At 38.1% G+C, this 19,686-nt stretch overlaps 1 protein-coding gene across 1 annotated transcript in view; it reads right to left on the bottom strand.

The window, feature by feature from the left end:
- Positions 1-19,686, bottom strand: part of LOC150075707 (calcineurin-binding protein cabin-1-like) — a 1,104,404-nt gene that overhangs the window by 647,246 nt on the left and 437,472 nt on the right. Inside the window, exon 21 of the mRNA XM_090388624.1 lies at positions 2,538-2,631. Coding sequence (XP_090244750.1) covers positions 2,538-2,631 — 94 coding nt within the window. The remainder of the gene's footprint in view (positions 1-2,537; positions 2,632-19,686) is intronic.

The following is a 19,686-nucleotide window of genomic DNA, read 5'->3' as shown; positions in this document are numbered from 1 at the left end:
TTGATCCATATACCAAAAAACATTAAGTTAAAATGATAGGACAAACAATTTTGCTGAAGCCTGCCATAATTACAAACTACAATTAGCTTTTGGTAATACTATTGCTCACCCTACTTTGTGGATTTTTATAGATAAATTAAGAAAATTTCAAATAACTTACAATATAGGTTTCGAAAGAATTATTGCCTACAATGAACATCCATGGAAATGAATCCACTATGAAGAAGCTGACTGCAGAATTTTAAATAAGATCAATAACCATAATTGGCAAAATGTTATAGGATATCTATGTGGTATATCCTACAACTACAATATGGATTAAAAAAGTAAAGGATTTGTAGTTTTATAGTTTATTTTCCAGTAGTATTAAAAAAATTCAAAGATGTACACTTAACTATGCAATAAATTCTCTTCTAATATACATGTGTGTTCTTAACAAATAACATATTGCACTAATATATTTGACTTGACAAATTTCCATTAATAAATTTATAAATTTATAATAACCCTAAATGAAAATGTATATAATTTTCTTTTCAAGGTAATTTTTGTCGCTGAGTTAACCATTACCGAGTTGTCGTGTACCCTGTATGGCTTTAGCTGGCAGTTCAGGTATCCTGCTTTTATTAATGTTGGTAAACTTGGATTGTTAAAATTAAGTATCATAATAAGGACTGGTGTCACTTTCCCATCATTTTTAATAAGGATTCTTTTGGCATGTACAAGAGTTTGGTTTTGTAATACTTATACAATTTCTTCTTCAGAGCTGTTTAGGAGGTCTCATTCTGCAATGACTCCTTTTAATGTATTTAAAGTGGCATGTGGAGTGACTCTAATAGGAATCCCACCAAATGCTATGGTGTTTAGAAATAGCTCTGAATGTTAGTGAATTGTTGTTTCTACAAGTAGATCACCTGATTTCAACCATTTTGGTGGACCAGCTATATGCTCAAAACACCATTGTATAACAAAGGGAGAAAGTTTACTGAGAGGCTGATCTGTTAGAGTGGAAAATCAGAATGAGTGGAGAGATGTTTGAGTCACATTTTTCTTTTGTCTCTCGGCAGTATATGGATTGGGATCACCTTGCTGCCCATGATGGTCAGTTTGATCCATAGATCCAGGTGAAATCTGGATTGTCAAATCCAGACGTCTTAGTTGATTTCTTCCAACTCATTGCTCCTTTTCCCACCATTGCTTCTTTTTGCTCTGAAAGGATTACTTTTCTTTTTAGGTTTCTGGTCTTGCCATGGGGAGGAGGCAGGAGAGTGCCACCAAGTAATTAAGCAGTTGAATAAGTTAGTTTGTTAGTGAAAAAAAAATAATAAATGTATTAAGAAAAGAATGTGAATTTCCTTCCTGGGTTCTTACTCAAATTTGTTAAGTACAGAACCACTTACAATGAACTGAGAATAAGAAAGGCACTATAAATAAAACAGAATGAAATCACTCAGAAAGATCACATTATATGCTACGCAAGAAAATTGCTTGGGCACTATCACCTGGCTCTCAAGGTCTCCATGGCCAGTAAACAGAAGGTTGACTTGAAGGCAACAACCGAGATAAACTTCCTTGCAATCAGGCCTCTATCAGTTTGGTTCCATGTGGACTGTCAAGTTACACTAAGGATGACCATTGCATTTCTTTCTTAATGTTGGTATTGAGGTTGATAGTAAAGTTATAACAGGTAGTTTGAATATTCCTCTGAAGATATGTGCAAACCCAAAGTACACTCTCTCCAGATTGACTGGAAGCTTTACAGGAATGACAGGGCTGCAGTCGAATAGTTAAATAGGCCACATAATGATCAGTAATATGGCTCTCCAAGTTGTATCTTGATATTTTTTAGTGATTACTTTATCACCATACATTAAGATCAGTGGGATCTCCTTTCCAAGAAGGTCAGAATTGGACCTTCTTTCCAAGAAGAATCAATTCTGACAAGATTACATGGGAGTCATACACCCAAGTTTTTGATTTTTTATCTCAATGCAGACAAGATGGTCGTTGAAAGTCAGTATGTGATTGAGGACTATCCCAAGGTATAAGAGACATGGAACATTCTGTCTGGAAATATCCTTCAACTGTATGATATGTTTTCTGGTCAGGCTAGGACTACCCTTAAGGTAACCTGGTCCAGTGGGGCAGACCTTTTCCTTCATCTACCAGGTGCTTTCTTCTTGCTGTTCTGGAGTTTATAGTTTAGATTTGTTGAATATTACATAAAATGTATGTCATAAATAATAATTTTAAATACTGTAATGGCATTTCATGTTAATAGAAAGAGAGGTGAGAGAAATCCCACCTCCAGTGGTCTTTTCACAGAGTCCAGAAATTCAAGCCACTCAGTACGGCATGTGATATAAATTGTAAATTAATCTTCATTAATGGTATGTATTATAATAATATTAGATAAATTATTTTTTATTTTCCAATTCATTATTACAGTAACAAAAAAGAAAATTGTTATTATACACTGCTTTCTTAAAATTATTTGGCTGAATACATAATAGTGCAAATAACTGAAAATGACATACCTAAATCAATGATGTTGTGTAAAGTACAGTTGACAAGATGAATGCGTCTTTGACACTGATTTTCAATTTCTTCCTTTTGCAGCAATTCCAAGACCTGCATACCAATCAAATGTTATTAAAATATGCAAAATTACATTAATTTAAAGCCTAATCATAAAAAAAAAAAAAAAAATGGCAACTGATGTAGCAGCCCCAGAGCAACATATGAAGTATGTGGTACTACACTCAGGTTAGCAGAAAATTAAAAAAAAAAAAAAAAAAACATCTGGGGGTAATTAGATATGATATGAAGTCAGATATGAAGTTCTATGAGCAATACAGACAAGCTTCCAGGACAGCTTATTGGGATTTGTCAATGCTGATGGAATTCTTCCTCTTGCTCAGAATAATCATTTGAGAGGGCATAAATTCAAATTGAGGAAAGACAGATGTAGGATAGATGTGCAGAAGTTTTCCTTTAGCCAGCGGGTGGTTGGTTGGTGGAACAGACTTCCATTGTTTGTTGTGGAAGTTTATAGCCTAAATAAATTTAAGGCTGAGCTAGACAGGTATTTGGAACGAATGGAGGGGTGAAATGGGAGAGTTTTTTATTTATTTATTTTTGGCTGATGCTGCATAAGCTTGCTTTCTTGCATCATATGCCGCTACTAATGCTAATGTTATAGAGAATTTTCGTAGCAGAAATAAGGAGGTGATTCTCCAAATGTATAAGGCAATGGTCAGGCCATATCTTGAGTACTGCATAGAGATCTGGAAGTCTCATTTTGGGAAGGGTACAGAGCTGCTGGAATGAGTACAAAAAAGGGCAATGTGATTGGTGAGGGGAACAAAGGGTGCTCTTACCAAGAAAGGTAAGCAAATTGCAGCAACTGGAGACCAGGCACCTGCAAAGTGATCTGATTGAGGTAAGTAAGGTTTTGAATGGATTGAGCAAGCTCAATGGCGATGAGATTCTTTGTCTTGCTCACATATGAGAGGAGATAAATACAAATTGAATATGACACATAGTACTAACCAACTGCATGTCTGTAGCTGTTGCACACTCTCTCCCTACTAGAGGTGTCACTGACCCCTTAAAATTCTTTGATGAAATTTTAGAAAGGAATTTGCAGTAGTAGTAATGGCAAATTATGAAATAAAAGCAAGCAAGCTTATACAGTATCAACAAAAAACACACACACACACACACCATCCAAGAATTTGTCAAATCAAAATTTCCTTTAATTTATTCAAACCACTCAGTTTTACAACACTAGATGGAAGCCTGTACCAACACTCAGCCATGGCTGGCCAAAGGCAAACTTCTACACATCCATTCTGCAACCATCGTTCCTCAACTTGAATTTGTGTCTCCTTGATGTGTGTAGTCTCAGCAAAGGAAGAATGCCATCAGCATTTAGCTTTCAATTTATCCACTGAATCCATTCAAGTTCTTCATCAACTAAATCAGATCTCCCTACAGGTGCCTAGTCTCCAGATGCTGCAATTTACAGAACTAAAGCCTTTTTTGGAAAGAGCACCCTTTTGTTCCTTTCACCTGTATATAGTATTCAAGATGCAGCCTAAAGATGGCTTTAGCATTAGTAGAGGCATATGATGCAAGAAAGCAAGCTTATTCAGCATCAGCCAAAAAAAAAAAAAAAAAACACACAACCAATACTCCTATTTCACCCCTCCGTTCGTTCGAAATACCTGTCCAGCTGAGCCTTAAATTTGTTTAGGCTATCAACTTCAACAACAAGTGATGGAAGTCTATTCCACAAACCAACTGCCCGCTGGCTAAAGGCAAATTTCCGCACATCTATCCGACATCGGTCCTTCCTCAAAGAGATTATCAACTCCTTATCTCTGCTAGCTCAGTTTCTCTATATCACTGACAAAACCCCATGAGCTGTCTGGACAACCAGTCTACACTCTTCAGATCATTTCAAATTTGACTGCATAACAACCACCAAGGTCTTTTTCATTTTGCATTAACCTGGGTGTAGTGCCACATAGCTGATCCAGGTACTTTGGGATTACTGCTACTCAATTGCAGGACATTGTATTTGTCAATATTATACTTCAACTGCCATTTCACAGCACATCAACCTAATTTTTCTATATTTTGTTGCAATAGCTTGCCCTGATCACTGACATTAACCACCCAGCAAACCTTTGTATCATCTGAAACCTTAGACATTAATCATGACATACCTTCATTAATATCATTAATAAATATTGTAAACAAAAATAAACCCAGAATTGAATCGGGGAGAGAGGGAAGGGGGGGTGACTCCACTAATAATATTAGTCCACGATGAGCAGTGCCTATTGATAACCACTATGCCTTCTTCCACTCAACCATTCCTTTATCCGCAGCAGTAGGTTATCCTAATGCGACACTGCTCCAGTTTGTACAGCAGTCTTTTATTAAAAACTGTATCAAAAGCCATCCTGAAATCGAAGTATATGACATAACAATTATTTTTTTGTATCCAGTTCCTTGGTTAGTGCATCTTAGTAACCAATCAGATTGGTTAGACAATCTGATTCCATCCTGGGACTAGAGTATAATTATATTTCTGTCTAGATGGTCCAGCATTACTTCTTTAACCAGTGACTCCATTATTTCCCCTGGAACAGATGTGAAACTAATGGGTCTGTAATTTCTCATGCCACCTTTTGATCCCCTTTATGAATTGTGCATACATTTGCATATCTCCAGTCCTTAGGGACCTTCCCATGAATCCACAGATGTGTGGACTCGTAATTAGGGTTAAGGGTTTCCTTACTTGCCACCCTTAATATAATTGGATAGATTCAATCCATCCAGGCACCTTTTTATGTTTAACTTCAACAATTTCTCTTCCACCTTCCTTTCATTTATTTGCTAAACTTCTGGCATTCCTTCCCCTAAAGAATTTTTCATCTGTCAATGTAGATGCAAAATACCAATTCAATTTCTCAGCAACCCGAGCAGGTTGTTGTTATTTGGTTTTTAGGAGCATTAGCAACTAAGGCCATATTGCTCAGGGGATATGCGGTGGTCATTCCCTGACCTTTCTGCATTCTCCGTATTTGGTGGTCACGGGCTCAAACCCCGGTCTAATCAAGAAGTGTGTTTTGCACTGCTGCTCTTGCCCACCTGGCTACGGAGGCGCCAACTCGAGCAGGGTCATTAACAGTTAACCCTTGACATAAAGTGGCTTAATGTGATTAAACCCCTTCCTTCTACTGTATAAGCACAGAAGTGTTTATTGCTGTTCTTTGCAATCTTTTCCAGAGACTTCCTATAATCTGCCTTAGCTTGCCTAACTTCCTTTTTGATTTGATTACAGACTAATTTATACGTACCAATGGCTTCTGTATCACCTGATAATACACAGTAGAGCATCAATAATCCAATCTAATTGAGATCGGAGATAGTTCAGACTTCTGATTTTCTAACTTAATCAAAAACACTATTCTGGACACTAAAAAAGGGGGTTAATGTTTACAAGTGGGTACCCCTTCTGATTGATCATTGTGAGTAGCAGTGATTGACATGCCTAACCCACTATGCTTAAATTTAGGGTGTTTATCCACTCCCCCTCCCATCACTGTTTTAAAATCGAAAAAAGAATTCCTAATTTCAAAACAGTGTTGTGCGGGGAGGGGAATAAACACCCTAACTAAGATTAACCGTAGTGGACTAGGCAAGGCAATCACTGCTACTCACAACGATCAATCGGAAGGGGTAACTGCTTATAAATTTTTTAACCAAAAAAAGCTTAGTAGGTTCAGAAATAGAAGTACTGGCTTTAAAATCTGAGGGATGACCAAATTTTTTGTTAAAATCCAGTGCCTTTCCACACAGCAAAAGTCCAAATATGGATTCTTCAAAATTTCATCTCTGTGTGAACCACAAATAAATGGCATCTTCGAGGGATGGGTCATTAGCTGTTCTCATAGTTTTTCTTTTCTTTTTCCCTCTCCATCATCTGAATCAAGTTTCGATGCAAACTTTAAAATTTTTCTTTGTTGATTTTAATATATGTTATGGTTGACTTTCCAATCTCTTAAAATTTTGCTAACAAAAACCTTTTGAAAGTCTGCTAAAAATCTCAATCTTCAATTCAATTCTTAAAAATTTCGGTTTCCTTTTAAAAGACGAAGAAAACTACAGTACGGTAAAATAAAACTGTAAAAACACTCTGTTAAGAATCTTTTTACATGCCATGTTCTTTGTTTTCGATTGACGCTTATCTTTTTTTTTACTGTTTCGATTTTACAACCTCAAAAAAATGTTAATGAACAGAAATATCAGATTACAAAGTGCTATGTTTATGTAGGTAAATGGGTCTGTAGTACTGGATTCCACGACAATAAATAAGTACTGTATTGTTTGATCCAGAAAGTTTAATAATTGATAAATGACATGTAGCTTTTGGGGTTAAATGGACCCCTTCATCTGCAATTCTAAGGATAAAGACGTTAGAGACAAAATTTTTAACGAATACAGAGTTGTGGGTGCATGAGATTAAACAAACTAGTCTATACATGTTTTAAATCAGGGAAAATTTCTGCTTCAACTCTGTGGCTTCTGCATGCCAAGGGCTGCCAACTGCTTCAGTTTTATGGCCTACCTAAGATTCAGGCATTCTCCTCCGGCCCATTGTATCCTGCTGCAATGCACCTACATATGATCTATGTAAGTATATTGCACGACTCCTTACACCTCTTGTGGGAAATACCGCCCACACTGTCACTAACAGCGGAGAGTTCATTCACCTTATTAAAGAGCTCTCAATCTCTGATAGCAAGATTATGGTGTCATTCGATGTAGTGTCCCTATTTACATCGATCCCAGTTCAACAGACCATAAGCTGCAGTAAGAGGCTTCTGGAGAATGACTCAAATCTACTGAGCAGAACATCACTAACCACAGAAGACATCTGTACTGCCCTCAACCTATGCTTATCAGGCAACGTCATTATCTTCAGAGATTCCTTATACAAGCAGGTGCACAATACTGCCATGGGTGCTCCCTTCAGCTCCGTTGTAGCCAGCATTGCCATGGAGGAATTGGAAGAACAGATATTCCTGGACCCGCCATTGCTTATTATATCATGGTGCAGGTACATCGATGACAACTTCACTGTCATCCCATGTGGTTCTGAAACAACATTACTGGATTACCCCAATTCGTTGTCAGTGTTCATCTAGTTCACTTTAGAATTGGAAGTTGACGGGTCCCTTCCATTCTTAGATGTCCTGATAAAACGTGTGGGTCCACACCTGGGAACCTCGGTATACCGTAAGCCAATGTGGTGCAGGCAGTTCACCAACTACAGATTGGGCCACGCCCCTAGCCATCTCAACAGCACCACCCGCACCCTATTCTGCCGTGCTTGGAGCCATTCCAGCTCAGATGAAGCTAGGCGTACTGAGATTTCCAGGGTGAGAACAGACCTGGTCAATTGTGGTTATCCAACCCACATTTTAGACAAGTGCTTATTGCAGGCACAGGAGCTCATGATCCACCCGGGACCATCATCAATGCATGCCAATATGCCTACTGCCTACATTCCCTACTATCTGGGCATGTCGGGCCAGATTTCAAAAATCCTCTGGGAATATCACACAAAAATGTGTGCAGCTACCCAGTAGAAGCTTGCGTTCTCTGGTTTTTAGCATGAAGGCTCCAGTCGTCCATCCTTTGCACAGCAGGGTGGTATGCTGCATAACTTGCAAAGATTGTGGCAACTGCTACATAGGAGAGAGAGCTCGAGACACCTTCAAGATTGCCTAGCAGTACACGACAGGTTAATCCGCCTTGGTGAGACTGACCAGTCTGCAATATTAGAACACTTCTGGTCCATCCATCATGACCTTAACCCCAAGTGCAATTACGAAATGATTGACCAATCCTGGCACTTTCACCACCACCTCTGGCTAGAGTCACAACACCTGGTGTAATTCAAGAACTGCGAATTGCTGCAAGTGCACGAGGCTACACCCTACCTTAGAGGCAACTATCTTGAAACTGGATAAACGCTGGCAGCAAATCCACACATGTCTGTGCAACAACAATGAGAAGCAACCTAGTAGATGAATGTTTAATCTCGTGAATGCATGCATCACTGCATGCACAACTCTGTATTCATTAAAAACTTTGTCTCTAACATCTTTATCCTGTTAGAATTGCCGATAGAGGGATTCATTTAACCCCGAAAGCATATATCATTTATCGTTTATTAAACTTTCTGGATCAAACAGTACAGTACTTATTTAGTGTTATGTTTACTTAGTCCTGTATGTATATTAATTAAACTATGTACGTAAGCATAAATTTGTTTTTATTTTTCTAAACTATGGATAATATTCTTCAGATTTTCAAGTATTATTTAATTTTGCTATTTGGTAAGGGGGAAAAAATGTGTGAATTTGTACTTTATATCTTCATTTTTATAGCCTGTGAATAATATTTTACTGATTTTCACTTATTAGAATTGGCATTTAATAGAATCAAAATTCAATTTGCAAAAGTGATCACAATAATGGGCACTTACTGCAATTATTTTATGGCATCAGCATAAAAAAAATAATAAAATAAATGCTGGCTTGTTCGGATTACTGACGTTTTGAATTATTGACGTTTGTATTTTCTACACTCTACTGTATATGCATCCCAAGCATTTTTCTTCACTGCCACTGGTCTTACTAGTTCACCTGACATCCATTTATGTCTAACCCATGAACAGCATTTCTTCATTGGTATGAAAAGCCTAGTAGCTTCTTTGATTATTTCCCTGAATGCTTCCCATTTAGAATTTGCTGTTAGTAACATCAGTTGGTCTCACTGCAGTCACCCTTGCAAATGTAAAAGCCTTCCCCTTTACAATAATTGTCCTCAATTATATTTTGCGTTAATACACTGCGATAACTGCCAACCAGTGGGTCCTTTACCTGCAGATTCTTAATGCATGAAGAATCACTGTTTATAGTCACATAAAGAGTATTGCTTTCTCTTGTTGCCTCTTTAAAATGCTGCTGTAGATAACAATCATAAATAAAAAATCTACAGAAAGTCTTGATAGTGGTGAGTAACCAACCAAGAGAATTCAACATCTGAAAATTTAAAATCCCCCATTATAAGACATTGATTTACTGGCTCAATCTATTTCTCTGTATAGCTGTTTGGTGTGCTCATCAATCACTAATCAGTCACCCCAACTCTCTATTCTGTTTTCCTTGTGCATATATCATACCAAACTGACTCAACATTGCACTGGTTACCCATATTGACTGACTGCACTGGCTTAGTTTTAATAAGCTTCTTAACTAAGAGCACAAACCCTCCATCCCCTTCTGTCTTGTCTACCCTACCTGTACTTGCCATATTCAAATTCAGCTTCACTTATGTCACCATGTCTCTGTTATCCCTACAATGTCTGCATTTGATGACTTAATCAGTACTTTAAATTCATCAAAGTTATTAGTGCAAGCAATTATACATACACATGTTCTTACTTTAGTTACCCTTAGTTACCCACAGTCCATATATTTACTTGTTCCCTGACGACATACAGCAGAGGTTGAAATCTCCAACGCCTTGCTTTCCAGTCTGCTGCATGTTCCAACAGAAGAATCAGTTTCATCTGTGCTTATGGCTCTAGTTAATCTATTAGTCTGTGAATCACCCCCCCAACACACACTAGCAATTTTCGGATGCACCTATTACTGCTTCATCTCAATATTTATCAGCAAATATTCTTGAACCCTGCTATTTAAGTGTATCCCATCCCTGCAAAAAAAAAAAACACAAGCACAGATCACAGAAAAATTCTGCCCTATAAGCCTTGCACATTCTCTCCAGGGCCAAATTGATTGACAAGGCTCTTATCTCACAACATGTCTTTCCTCCTATTATATCTGGGCAGAATTGCAGACATTTTCAAATCCAATGAGAACTCAAGAATTTTGTCCAACATTGCCCTGTACTTGTTAAGAAAGACCATTAGTAATACAACAATATCACCTTTTATGCCCTTAAAAGATATGTGCTCTACAATGTTATTTACTTTTGCCTCTAGTAGACATAAACTGGTCCAATTCCACCTATCCTTCTTGCACAACATATTTCCCATTTCCCTGATAATAGAGTAACTGACAATAGCTACCTCTTGTAGGACTAGTGAATTCTGCCAATTACGCAGCTGTGTTGGGACTGTTTTGCCCTAGCATATGCTTATGCTAGCTGCAGAAGTAGTGCAGGTGCTTACGGCAAAATATTCCTAATCTTGTATGATTTCAGTAAGGTTTTTTTTTTTTTTGATTTGGTAGTTGTTGGCGCATCGGCTTCTGTGGCCATATTGCACCTCCCAAGGTTTTTGCAGTACTTTGATCCAAGCCCGAGGCGGGAATCGAACCCGCGACCTTTGGGTTGCCGGGCAGGTACTTTACCCACTCGGCTAGCCCGGTCGGCTTTTCAGTAAGGACAAATAATATTAGCTATTTTATAATTTAAATTGTAATTTTATACAGCTAATTAAAAAATACTAATAAAGTGATTCTTTATCTATACAGTTTTATGTTTTTTGAGTTCATTGCATAAAATAATATCTAGCTGAAAAAAATTTGATGAAATAAATAGCATACAGAAAATCAAATATCAAAAAATTTAAGGCAGTATCACACATTGTAACTAGTTGATATAGACACTCCACTGCTCGGTTGAGAAAAAATGTTCAACAATCATCAGTTTCAAATATTCATTGGTGAGTGCTAGCAGAACATCACGTGTTTCACCCATGAACACCGAAATAAATGCTATGAAAAAAACACAAAGTTTTCAATATTCTAGACTGCTGTATAGGTTACATTCCAGAGTGTAAGATTCTCTGGGTGTGCCTGTGTGTATGTGCACACACATGTGTGTGTTATATGTGGCATTTTGAATATGCACATAGCATTTCCTTTAATTTTTACACCGCCATAGACTATTCATCACCAGTTGCTAAAAAAATTGTTCACTTAATATTTATAGAGCTGCATTAGTTGGTGACTCACCCCACACCATGGATTTCACATATACAGTAAGTGCTGCTTATAGTGATCATGTTTGCAAATTGAGTTTTGACTCTAATAAATGGCGATTCTAATAAGCGAAAATCAATGAATATTATCCATTGAATATTATCCATGAATCAATGAATATTAATTTATAAAAATAAAGATATAACACACAAATTTACACTTTATTACCAAAAGTTTATTACCAATTAAATGATGTGTGAAAATTGTAAGAATATTATCCACAGGTTAACAAAATAAAAATAAATTTATACTTACGCTACGTACATAGCTTAATTAATATACATATTAATTAAACATAACACTTTGTAACATGATTATATGCAATTTTAAATAGTCACTTATTTTAGATTGCTTTAAATTTTCATTACAGAATCTATTTATAGATTTTTCAATTAGCATTAGCATTAGCATTAGCATTTAGCATTAGTAGAGGCATTTGATGCAAGAAAGCAAGCTTATGCAGCATCAGCCAAAAAAAAAAAAAAAAAAACCACTTCCACTTCACCCCTCTGTTCGTTCAAAATACCTGTCCAGCTGAGCCTTAAACTTATTTAGGCTATCAACCTCCACCACAAGGGATGGAAGTCTGTTCCACCAACCAACCACCCGCTGGCTAAAGGCAAATTTCCGCACGTCTATCCTACATCTGTCTTTCCTCAATTTGAATTTATGCCCTCTCAGGTGATTATTCTGAGCTAGAGGTTTGTTTGTTTTGTTATTTGGTTTTTAGGAGCATTAGCAACTAAGGCCATATTGCTCCGGGAGATGCGGTGGTCATTTCCTGACCTTTCCGCATCTTCCGTATTTGGTGGTGACGGGCTCGAACCCCGGTCTAATCAAGAAGCGTGTGCTACGCACCGCTGCTCCTTCCCACCTGGCTACGGAGGCGCCCCTGAGCTAGAGGAAGAATCCCATCAGCATTGAGCATGCTTAAACCATTCAAGGCTTTATACACCTCTATCAGATCACCTCGCTGGTGCCTAGTCTCCAGACACTGTAATTTGCAAAACTTAAGCCTTTCTTCGTAAGAGCACCCCTTTGTTCCATTCACTAATCTTGTTGCCCTTCTCTGTACTCGTTCCAGCAGCTCTACATCCTTCTTGAAATGTGGCCTCCAGACCTGTATACAGTACTCTAGGTGTGGCCTGACCATCGCCTTATACAATGGAATAATCACCTCCTTATCCCTGCTGGAAAAATTCCTGTATATCATTGACAATACTCCATGAGCTACTCTTGCAGCCCGTCTGCACTGCTCAGAGAACTTCATATCTGCCTGCACAACCACCCCCAAGTCCCTTTCATTCTCTACCACTGTCAGTGTTGTACCATAGAGTTGATACGTTGCTCTGGGGTTGCTGTTTCCCATGTGTAGTACTTTACATTTGTCAATGTTAAACTTCATTTGCCACCTCTCAGCCCATCTGCTCAACCTTTCCAGATCCTGTTGCAGAAGCATAGTGTCAGTAGTGTCCTTGACAACCCTGCCAACCTTTGTATCGTCTGCAAACTTGGACATTAATCCCGATATACCATCATCAATATCATTTATAAATACAGAAAACAATAATGGACCCAACACTGAGCCCTGAGGGACTCCACTAATAACATCAGTCCACGATGAGCAGTGTCCATTGATTACCACTCTCTGTCTTCTCCCCCTCAACCACCCCTTTATCCATAGCAGCAATTTGCCTCCAATGTCACACTGCTCCAATTTGTGGAGCAGTCTTCCATGTGCAACAGTATCAAAAGCCTTTCTAAGATCCAAGTATATAATATCAAAGTTATTCCCTGCATCCAGTTCTTTTGTGACTGCATCATAGTATCCAATCAAGTTGGTCAGGCAAGACTTCCCCTTAACAAAACCATGCTGTGTCTGAGCTATAACTGAAGTCTTGTCTAAATGATCCTGCAGTGCGTCTTTAACCAGTGCCTCCATTAATTTTCCTGGAACAGAAGTCAAGCTCACAGGTCTATAATTACTTGTGTCAGCCTTTGATCCTCCTTTGTGAATTGGGGTCACATTTGCACATTTCCAGTCTATGGGTACCTCCCCTGAGTCTAAGGAAGCTCTCATAATTATGGCTAAGGGTTTGCTTACTTCCTTTGCTGCCTCCTTTAATATAACTGGATAGATCCCATCCACCCCGGGTGCCTTTCTTGTGTTTATCTTCAACAGTTTCTCCTCCACTTTACTCCCAGTTATTTCAAGATTCTGTAACTTACTGCTAGAGTTGAATACACCTCTGGCATTCCCCTCGCTGAATAACTCCTCATGTGTGAATGTCGATGCAAAATATTCATTTAGTTTGTTAGCCACCTGAGCAGGATCATCAACACTTGACCCATCAATATCAAGTGGACCAATCTGATTCATCCCTTTCCTTCTAGAGTTTACATAAGTAAAGAACTCTTTGCTGTTTTTCTTTGCATCCCTTGCCAAGGATTTCTCGTAATCTGCCTTCGCCTGCCTAACCTCCTTTGTAACTTGGTTGCATATCAACTTGTATCTATCATAGGCTTCTGTGTCATGTGTTAATTTGTAAGTATCCCATGCATTTTTCTTCTCTGCCATATGTCTCATTAGTTCATCTGACATCCATTTTGGCCTAAACCTTGAACAATATTTCTTAGTTGGTATGTAAAGCCTAGTAGCTTCCAAGATAAGTTCTTTGAATGCTTCCCATTTTGAATTTGCTGTTGGTAACATCATCAGTTGGTCCCACTGTATAGAATTTAAATACTGTCTCAGTCCATCGTAGTCGCCTTTACGGAAGCAATAACCCTTCCCTTCACCCCTAATGGTAGTTACCTCTTTGAGTAAATCCCACTGTTGTACAATACCAATATTGTACAACAGTCTATATTCACTATCACTTGCATCAGTTTCTCCTAGCGCTCTCCTCAGGATGACTATAGCTTCACGAGTTTGCCGTTTTGTAAATGGAATTCATTTGGGTTCATCTTCATTTTCCTTCTCCTTGGAGAAATTATCAGTAACAGACTAGGCAATTTCTTCTTCTGTTAAAGCTGTAGTAACTATTAGTACGTTGGCATTCGAGGTGAGCGGACGCGCTTAGACAGGGCTCCTCAGTTAAGTGGTTTACTTTTGGATAGTGCTTTTAAATATTTGATTTATTTAAATATTGTTGGATTATTTTGTTATAGGTTTTCCTGTAACTGTTTGATTTTAATAATATTATAGATATAATTTTTTAAAGTTACTTTCATTGATATTTATTTAATTTTATAATGGTTGTTACGAGATCTGCCTTAAACACGTCACAGGGTATCGTGAGTCACACGGAAATAGCAGATGGCGATTTACGGGTGAGTCATGATTTAATCCGTTGTGGAACCTGTGGAATGTTTTCCAAGGTCGACCTGGTGACTAATCCTACCTCACCTGGGGATTCTTTTCTTTGTGATCGATGTAAGGAGTGCACCGATCTTAAATTACAATTTGGTGCACTGATGGAACAATTTGAGTCCCTGAAAAAACGAGTGCTTGCCCTCGAAAATAATGCTTCTGGGAGCTCGTCAGGGACTCAAAACTCCAGCAATCTACCAAGTGATGCACACCTGATTCGAGCCTCACAACAGAAAAACCAAGTGCAAACTACCCTGGTTAGAAAGGACATTGTTTTATTAGGAGACTCCATTGTCAGGGAAACGGGGAATATTTTTTGTAATAAAGATAGGTGGAGCAGAACCAGGGTATGTCTGCCGGGAGCAACTATTGATGATGTCACCAACAGACTGTCAGATTTTAAAGGGGGTAAAGAAAATATTATTATTCATGTGGGGACAAACGATATTAAACGTACACGATCTGACGATTTGTTGGAAAAATACAGGACCATGCTGAGGAAATGTCGCGAGATAGGCCATAATGTCTATGTGTCTGCAATTCTGCCCAGACACGATAGGAGGGATTATATGTTAAGAGCCTTGTGGATTAACTCAAGACTTGAAGGAATCTGCAAGGCTTTAGGGGGTAAATTTCTATCAGCATGGCCCACACTTGTAGGTAGAAGGAATTTGTTTTGTAGAGACGGGATACACTTAAACAAAGGTGGTGCAAAAGTTTTTGCCAGTATTATTGAGGATACCTTAAAGGCTCAGGGAAACTGCTAGTTAGGGGGGATGTGGGTAATACTGACACGCATTTATCTGATAATATTGGTCAATGTAACTCTTGCACATACCTTAAGAGTTCTTATCTGTTACCCCAACTGGACGTATTATCTAGATGTTCTGGGGGCAAAGACGTTTCACGTGAGCAGGTAGCTAATATCAGGGAAGAGAGCCTAAAAAACTTCAAGGGTTGTGTTAGGGTTGTTAAATATACAAGAACAGTAAATCTTAATTGTTTATACAGTAACGTTAGAAGTGTCGTCAATAAAATGAGCGAATTCGAACTGCTGGTTAAAACAAGTAACGCGGACATAATAGGGCTTACGGAGACGTGGTGCCACCCGGAAATTGGGGATGATGAGTTTCAGTACGGCTTGTATAATGTATTTAGGAAGGATAGAGTAGATAGAAGGGGTGGTGGGGTAATGCTTCTTATCAGAAGCAGCCTGAGTGCGACGATAGCTTTCCCAGATTCAGACATTTCACATGCTAGTATAGAGTCTGTATGGTGTGAGATAGTTGGAAACAAAGGTACAATGCGAGTAGGCGTAATCTACAGACCAGGTGATTGTGAAGACTATGACAAAAGCCTCTACATGCAAATGGAATGGGCAAGTAAGCGTCAATGCCTTATTATGGGTGATTTCAATTTGCCTCTAATTGATTGGAGTAAATGGGAAGGAAACTCGACATGGGGAACAAAATTTTTAAATCAACTAGATGACTGTTATTTGTATCAACATGTCAGAGAAAGTACTAGAGAAAAGAATATCCTAGACCTCATCATCACACATGAATCAGATGACATAACAGGGCTGACAGTAGAGGAACCAGTAGCAGGAAGTGATCACGGAGTTCTACGGTGGATGATGACGAGAGAGGTAGCAGAAGTAAAAGGCAAAGGAATGGGTTTTAATTTCAGAAAAGGAAATTACCATGCCTTAAGGTACTACATGGCCTCTATTAACTGGGTAGATATCGCGCAGAGAATGAATACATTTGAACTGTGGTACGCTTTTAAAACATTAATCACCGATGCCTTGAATGCGTATATACCATTAAAAAAATACTCCACGAGAAGGGTTCCAAGTTGGATGAATAGTGAAGTTGCCACATTACTTGAGCAGAAAAAGGTGGCATGGAAACGTTACAGAGCAATAAAAAGTACTGAAGCCTATAACAGCTACAAGGTGATGTGTAATAGAGCCACAGAAAAGGTTCGACAGGCAAAGGCAGTTTATGAGAAATCACTAGCAAACAGAGCAAAGAGGGGGGATAAAGAATTCTTCACATATATAAATGCCAAGAAGAGCAGGACAAACCAGATCGGACCTCTACGTAAGGGAAAGGGGATAGTAATAAATACACCAGCTGCCGTTGCAGATGAACTCAACAGTTATTTTGCATCGATATTTACAAATGAAAAGCCTTTTGTGGCAATGGGAAATTGTGGGAGCGAAGTTAAAAAATATGTAATTAATGATATTGAAATCTCGCAAGATTATTTAATGAAAAAACTTTCAAGCCTACAGACTAGTAAGGCTCCTGGAGTTGATGGAATATACCCTATAATCTTGAGAGAGGCGGCAAGCGAGTGCATTGAACCACTGAGGCTGGTTATGCGAGCATCACTAGACTCTGGGGAGATTCCCTTGGATTGGAAAAGTGCAAATGTATCTCCCATACATAAGGGTGGCTCTAAAAGTGAAGTGGGAAATTATCGACCTGTCAGTCTGACTTCAGTAGTAGGGAAAATCATGGAGGCATTGATCAAGGGTGGAATTCAGGATCATTTGGATCGAATTGAAATTCTCAAGGATACTCAGCATGGTTTTGTAAAGGGAAAATCATGTTTAACAAATCTGGTTCGCTATTTCGAAAGGGTCACTCACGAGCTGGATTTAGGGAATAATTTCGACATTGTTTATTTAGATTTCAGCAAAGCTTTTGACTCAGTCCCACATGAGCGGTTGCTTTATAAGCTGGAACAGGTTGGAATCACTGGAAAAATCCTTAGATGGATAGAAGGATGGCTTCAGGGCAGGAGGCAGAGGGTTGTGATAAATGGCTATTCCTCAGATTGGGTTGCTGTAAGAAGTGGGGTTCCCCAAGGATCAGTATTAGGACCACTGTTGTTTTTAATTTTCATAAACGACATTGATGAAGGGATAGAGGGCGTGATGTCTAAATTTGCAGATGATGTTAAAATTGGTAGAGTAGTTAATGATCACTGTCAAGCTGAGCTTCTTCAGAGAGACCTAGATAGACTTCAAGAATGGTCAGAAAAATGGCAGCTGTGCTTTAATCCAACAAAGTGTAAGGTATTACACCTGGGAAACAGTAATCCCAAAATAACTTATTCACTTGGTGGAGTTCAACTAAACCCAGTACTGGAGGAAAGGGACTTGGGTGTTACGATACGGTCAGACATGAAATTCTCTGAGCATTGTAAACAGGTTGCAAGGAAGGCCCATGGTGTCCTATCGATGATCTATCGAACTTTTGCAAGTAGAGATAGGGACGTGATAATCCCATTATATAAGGCCTATGTTAGACCACACTTGGAATACTGTGTTCAAGTATGGAGACCGCACCTAAAGAAAGACATCGAGCTTCTTGAAAGGGTGCAAAGAAGGGTAACTCGCCTGGTGAGATCGGCAAAAGGGCGTCCGTATGAAGAAAGACTTCGAATATGTGGGTTGCAGAGTTTGGAAACTAGACACCTTAGGGGAGATTTGATTGAGGTGTTTAAGGCTCTGAGAGGCATCAGTAAAATGAATGAGGACAAAATTTTCAAGATTATAAATGATGCTAGAACTAGGGGACATAAATTCAAGTTACGCGGGGAAATGTTTAGATTGGACTGCAGGAAGTTTTATTTTAGCCAGCGAGTTATAAATTACTGGAATAAGTTGCCTTCATGGGTGGTAGAGGCCGACAGTTTGGGGAAATTCAAAGGTCATCTGGATAGTACTTTCGGGTAAGGGAAGCGCATAGGATGATAGGATTAATTTCCTTTTTATTTAATTTTTAATTTCATTTTATTATTTTTATTTATTTATTAATTATTATTATTTATTTATTTATTAATTATTATTATTTATTTATTTATTTAATTTTTGTTTTTATCATTGTTTTGTTCGGATTTTTTTTTTTTTTTTTTTTTTTTTTTTGGCTGGTGCAGCATAAGCCATAGGCTTTCTTGCACCATACGGCCGTTACTAATACTAATACTAATACTAACTACTCATTTATAACATATTGTACAAACAAAAAGGCTCAATAAACTGGAAACTGCAAATTGTTTTTATTGTTTTATGGTTGTGACCTCTAAAATTGTGCTTAAGAAAAATATCACAGAGGTGTTCAAAATTGATTCTAATAAACAATGAAAGTATAGTGTATTTTATCGATTTCAATCGGTTCTTTGAAATTTGATTCAGTTTCTAATAACCAATGATCACTATAACAGGTGCTTACTGTATATATAATAAAATTTTGTAAAATAATAAGAGGAGTTTACCTCAATATCATACGTAGAACACTTCCGTATGATACCCTCCAGAAATTAAAACGGAAAAAACGAAAAAAACCGACTACTTATTGGTACATTAGAGTAAAATATAAATAATTAAATAACCAATTAAACACAATTCAAATCAAATTAACGCAATTAAAAGAATCTAACGAAAATATTCAAAACGATTTTCCTTCCTGAAGCTGCCAACGCTTTTCGACCGTATGTCATGATCATAGGAATGAAAATTACCAAATCGGGCTAAACCTGAAACTTAAATAGTGATTATTTGTCTTCGCGCATGCACATAAAGGTCCACGCATCGGAAACCAAATATGGCCGCCAAACATTAACAGAATTCTCATGTAATTTAATTTCTACGGTTTCTGCAATTAATAATTGTGTATAATTACGTTGAACATTTTGGTCTCC

The sequence above is a fragment of the Mastigoproctus giganteus genome, chromosome 14 (genome assembly GCF_048544385.1).
Source record: "Mastigoproctus giganteus isolate SK-2022 chromosome 14, ASM4854438v1, whole genome shotgun sequence".
Taxonomy (NCBI): domain Eukaryota; kingdom Metazoa; phylum Arthropoda; class Arachnida; order Uropygi; family Thelyphonidae; genus Mastigoproctus; species Mastigoproctus giganteus.
Note: the sequence above shows the minus strand (reverse complement) of the source record. Positions and strands in the feature narration are given on the sequence as shown.